The 6000-nt window shown below is 36.9% G+C and overlaps 1 protein-coding gene across 1 annotated transcript; it reads right to left on the reverse strand.

Annotated features, from left to right (window-relative positions):
- Positions 1–1196: 1196 nt before the first annotated feature.
- LOC107776679 (uncharacterized) lies at positions 1197–5198 on the reverse strand. The gene is made up of 2 exons (XM_016596587.2): positions 5060–5198; positions 1197–3040 (listed from the first exon to the last, which is right to left on the reverse strand). Exon 2 carries the CDS (start codon positions 2841–2843, stop codon positions 1473–1475), a length of 1371 nt encoding a protein of 456 aa, XP_016452073.1. The 5' UTR covers positions 2844–3040; positions 5060–5198; the 3' UTR covers positions 1197–1472.
- Positions 5199–6000: the final 802 nt, after the last annotated feature.

A 6000-nucleotide genomic window follows, 5' to 3' on the forward strand; every position in this document is an offset into this window, starting at 1 on the left:
ACATTATTTAAAATGTGACCTATCATCAGGGGCGGAGCTAGCCCTTCGGATACAGGTTCAATTAAACCCAGTAACTTTTGTCCAAACTATATATTTGTCTTTAAATTATTGAATTATACACAATTTATTAATTTAGAACCAGTAACTTAAAAGAATTAGAATAATGAACCCAAAAGTTACAAATCCTGACTCTGCCTCTGACTATCATGACATCCTATATAATCGCTTAGACAACAAAAGCCAAAGTTTCATGCCTTGCTTGGTTTTCCCATAAGGGAAGATCTAGTATGCAATTTACTTCTTGATCGAAGCTTTATCTCTCATTAAGCCCTTCGCGAGCTTTGAACTTATCTTTATAGCTTCTCGGGCTCTAGGCTCACAATGTTCACACTTCCATCTTCAACTAGTTTATTCTGCATTCTCCTAGTAGTATTCATCCACCTAGAACATTGGAACAAAAAAAAAAAAAAAAAGAGCAACACGATGCACTAAGCTCCCGCTATGCATGGGGTCAGAGAAGGGCCGGACCACAAGGGTCTATTATACGCAACCTTACCCTACATTTCTGCAAGAGGCTGTTTCCGCGGCTTGATACCTTGACCTCCTTGTCACGTGGCAACAACTTTACCAGTTACGCCAAGGCTCCCTTCATCTGAACATTGGAACAGTAACGAGAAAATGCCCTACTCCACGTTCATAACAGTTAGCGTTGGCAGACACAACCGGCCTCTTTAACATACAGGAGAAAACCTAGTAATTAAAACTACAGTTCCTACCATAACTAGAATTACGAGATTGAATATTTTACTTGATGGATTTATCAACATTGCGTTTCATCACCAACTTTACGTACAGGGAATGAAATGGTCTTCAGGCTTTTGGATTGACATTGTGAGATCAGCGTTTGGTAGCGATACGATCCTGCCCCTTCCTTCCACTTAGCAACATTATGATTCTTTGCATCATGCCATGGCAAATAACCAGATATATTTCCTGTATTAAAAATGAAACAAACAAAGGCAGTTATTACGATATTTCCTGGACACACACATATATAGCCCCCTTTTGCACTAGATGAGTCTTTTTGGAGTCTTCTTATCTAAAACTCAGTCTAAAGCAACAGCTACTTATTTTTCCCCACCAGACTCCTAAGTCTTAAAATAAGATAAGTATATATTCCAAATATGCCATAAGTAACACTCAAGTTGATGAAGATGCATTCGAATATAGGAGTAGGATGTATTTAGTACATCCAGTGACGTATTTAGTGTACGTATTGTCTGCACTCAATGCCTTCAATTTGACCTATATACAATTGGATAATCTTTAAAAAATTATATATTGACGCTATGTCCAAACTGACTGGAAAATAAAGGGTACAGGATACTACCTACCAATTTAAAAACCTGGATCCGCCTTAGAATACATGTTCCTTGAGCATCTCTCTCTATAGAAACGTCCGTGCTGACACTTCATGGAACAAGTGGTTTTCTATCCCAGGCCTCTCTTGCTCCAACCAAATCAGGACGGTATCTCTTAGCTAACACTTCTACCTGTGCAGCAAATGACTTGTTTTCATGTTGACTTATTTGACGAACCATCTGTTTCCATCTCTTTCGACATAACTCTCCATCCCTGTGGTCAAGAAGATTGTCCCAATCCACATCCTCTATGCAGCTCGGATCCAGTTCAAAAAGGGCATCAATTAGGCGATAGTCATCAGTGTCTGCCCATTCACATGCGGCCACCATCGATGATGTTAATTGTCTGTACCATTTATTGCAGCAACGTACACCACTCCTGGTGGACAATTTGTCACTAATTTTACTCCAGCTAATATTATCCCGTAACATCCCACGCTTAGATTTCTTCTCTTCACAGAGTTTCAGTAGCAGATCAGCGTTTACCAAATCAAACAAAGTCTGGATTTCCTCCTGAGCCCAAATTCCTTTCTTCTGATTGGCCAGTTTTATCCTATTCCATGCATTTCCCACATGAATCCAATGTTTCCCAAGTTCATCGGCCAAGACCTTCCACTTGGTTCCATGTTCTCCATGGTACTTTCGCATCATCTCATACTCTTCTTCAGTATATTTACGCTTCTCACCACTTCGAAATAAACGTTGTGCACGCTGATAAACTGCACCATAAGGCCTGTACGGTATAGCACTCCCTATTTTTTTCCAGCAGCCCCTTACTTCAGGATGAGATATAGAGTTCAAAACCTTTTGCAATCCTTCTTTGCCCAAGTTATGTACCTCGATGTATTTATAAACAGCGTCTTTGACAATTTCATCTTCTTCTTTTGTGAACCATTTGCCGTGCAGTAATTTTTCTTCGTTAATTTCATGCTTCTCATCACTTGGATCAACGGATGGAGGGAAAACCCGAACATCGCCTGAAAATCTCACTCTTTTTTCACTCCTTTCATGTGAAAGATCTTTAAAATTGTTTCCTAATTTTTTCTTTTTCCTCTTTCTGATATTAGCATCATCTGTTTTGTTATCTTCTATCTCTACTATGGTTGAAACATCGCCTTGATTGACTCCAGTCACAATATCTACCTGTCCATCCTCTTTTTTCCTCTTTTCCTTCCTTCTCTTCCTCTTCACCTCACTATGCTGTGTCTCACTATCACTTTTATGAGCAATTGTTTTGGTATCTACAAGTGCATCATGCATTTTCTCCCGCTCATTCTTGAATGTATTTTTCTTCTTCACAATATTTTCAACAGCATCCTCGCACCTGTCTATACTGGACTTCCCAGGCTGTTTTCCACCACCTCTTTCTTTCTTTCTCTTGATGTCACGATCTTTGCTTTCTCCGGGTGCTTTAGTTCCCATCTTTTCCTTATCCCTTTCTCTCCTGGTCCCTACAAAAGAGAGCTTCTCTTCGTTGAAAATTAAATCACGCTCAACAGCTTTAACATCACCCTTTGTCACCCCTAAACCAGTGGTGCTAGCACTCTTTTTTCATTTCTTGGATTTCTTCTCCAACTTCATGAGCATACGCTTCTTGCAATGCACCAAAACCGATTTCTCTGCAGAAGGAGAAAGAGAGAAAAAGCATGGTTAGGAGACCGAGCATACTGCTACCCCCTGATGAGATTACCATAACCCACTTAAAATACTTAAATTTTGGTTTAGTTTTGTTTCGTACTATCCAATTCACTTGAAAGTAAAAAGTAACACTCAATAAACTACTTACTTCAAGACCGAAGTCCTCAATTTCAGAGTTTCTGATTTTAAGTATCAAGTTGCACAGAAGAGTCAATTTTATTTCAGACACTAACACCAAAACAAAATATTAAATCTAACATCTGTAAAAACGAAAAACTGTTTCGGCTCCCATATTACCATCACAATAAGAATGTCTATTCAATTAAAGCATGGCGCTAAAACTCCGAAGAACAAGGAAATATATCCCACCTTTAAGTGCAAATAGAATTATCTAATCAATTTTAAGCACCAAACTAAAACCCTTCATGCTAGAAATTAGTCTCTAATATGAAACCTATATTTGTGACTAAATTTTTATCAAACTACCAAAACTTATAACTGCTATTCTCTCTGGCTGTCTCAAAAAAACCTTTAAAACAGAAAGAGTTCCAAAAAACAATTCAAGAGGAACAGTCTGACTGTACTTATCACCAAAAAGAAAAGGAACAGTATGAGTGCATAATTCCATAGACCCTTGAAACCTCAATATATGTGGTAGAAAGAACATATCCATCTTTTTTTTTCTGGTGACGGTGGTGTCCGGCCAACTTGCTCACACCTCGACTATTCCATCGGGTAACTTTGCCGGCCAACGTTTAGGCAGATGGGAAGAAGTCACCTGTGTCTCAAAGAATATCTTTCTGATAAACCAGAACAATCAAAATCTTGCTAAATTTCTATAAGTTTAGCTTCCTTAAAGGCAGATAAAGTCCAAACAAATAGACTTCAGCATTCTATTATTTATACTTACATGGTGAATTTTTTTTAATACATATAAAGAGCCTGAGCAAAAGTTATTGGCTTCGGATGAACCTGTAACTAAAGCACTACACCCGCCTCTGTATTGACCACTCCCCAAGACGATATCCATCAGATCTAACAACTAAGATAACTGATTTTTCTTCCTTTCACGATGGGAATCAAACTTTGTAACTTATATAGCATTAAAAAGTCTATCTTTTTTCCTCACCAGAAGAATATGCTACAATTTCAAAACTCAAACTCTCTTTCTAAACCCAAGAAAAAGTAACCAGTCAACTTCAAGAAGCCTAAAATCCTATATCTTTGAACATTTTGTGGACACAAACTCAAGAAAAGGGGTTGGGAGCTATGTTGTGCGGACTCTTCAAAATCCCTGGCACACCCGTGTCGACACGACATATTTGTGGGTGTGAGATCCACACTGGATTTGGTCTTGCACTGACTACATCAATGACTGAGAAGTATAGATTGATTGGCCATTTAGTTTGATTTTTAGGTTTATGTCATATAAGTTTAGTTATATAAAGTATGAGAATGCTTAGCTATTACACGAGATATCTTATGGATAACATATTACTAGGTGTTTATAAGGAATTAAATTTTATTAGTTTTAGTGTAGTAGCTTTAATTAATCAAAATATGTACTTTATATGTTATAATATACATTTATTTGCTGCATCCCAGTACCCGCATCCGCATTCGGGTCCATACCTCCGGATCCTAAAATTTATGTGACGAAGAATCCGACCTCCTAGATCCGCACCCCTATTGGATACCCACACCAGAGTCCGAGCAACATAGGTGGGGAGTTAGCTAACGGTAAGACCATCTTAAATTCACCAAGCTTAGGTGCGTTAGTTTGACACAATCCTGGCAAAGAATGATTTTTTATTTTTTTGAAAAACCTAGTTCGTTTCAAAGTTTATGAAATCTTTGCAAAAAAAATGTAAGATTGAAGAGAAATTGGTACGCATAAGACCTCCAACATTTGCATAATAGGAAAAGAAACAATACCCAAAAATCAACATTTCGACAAAAAAAACTTGGACAGCTAAATGTTGTAGTCAAATTTGTCAAACCTGAAGGTTCAAATCAATGGCGATCAGGGATGTATAGGGCAAGTGCGAGAGCTCCAACAGGGTAGCCACTGCCTTGTGGACGGAATTCGAGCCCTAATCAGCTTCTCACTTAAACCCTAATCAGCTTCTCACTTAAACCTTAACTCTAAAATTTCTCATTTAAACCTTAATTACATGCTCTAAATAGTCATAAAAATGTCGATGTATTTCTTAAACTGAAATTGAGAGAATACTAGCATTATTATTTCATATGAAAATGTAACATCATTTCAATATTTATTACTACCTCCGAACAATAATTGATTATTTTACCTTGGACACACTCGTTTAAGGTTGTATTATGGTCCGGGCCCGGGCCTAAATAGGCCAAACCGGCCGGGCCAAATGGGCCTGGGCTTAGGCGGGTGGGCTTAGGCTGTCCCAGGCCTAACAGGGCAAATGAGTGGAACCGGCCTACTGCGGTCCTAAGCCCACATGGTTCCGGGCTAAATGGGCCGGGCCCGCGGGCCTAAAAGGGCTTTTTTCCGGACTATTTTTTTTTTAAAAAAAAATTATCTAAGGCAATTTCTTGTAAACTATATATGTATATACTAATATAAATTGCTTATATATAGCTATATAAATATATATAGTATGTATATATAATTATATATTGCCTTATATAATATATAGCTTATATATATTATATATACTATATCTATATCTATAATATATAATATTTTTAAAAATATTTTATATATATATATATATACACATATATATACATATATAAAACTATTATATATACTAAGTGTATTATATATACTAATTAAGTGTATAGTATAGTCTATTATATATACTAAGTGAAGTGTGTGTGTATATATATATATATATATATATATATATAGTGCCTTATATATAGCTTATATGTATTAGATATATAATATATATATATATACTAT

Source organism: Nicotiana tabacum, chromosome 5, assembly GCF_000715075.1.
Source record: "Nicotiana tabacum cultivar K326 chromosome 5, ASM71507v2, whole genome shotgun sequence".
In the NCBI taxonomy this organism is placed as follows: Eukaryota; Viridiplantae; Streptophyta; class Magnoliopsida; order Solanales; family Solanaceae; genus Nicotiana; species Nicotiana tabacum.

Excerpts from the sequence above, each read along its gene's own strand:
- LOC107776679 (XM_016596587.2), bottom strand. The coding sequence starts at position 2,843 with ATGGGAACTAAAGCACCCGGAGAAAGCAAAGATCGTGACATCAAGAGA.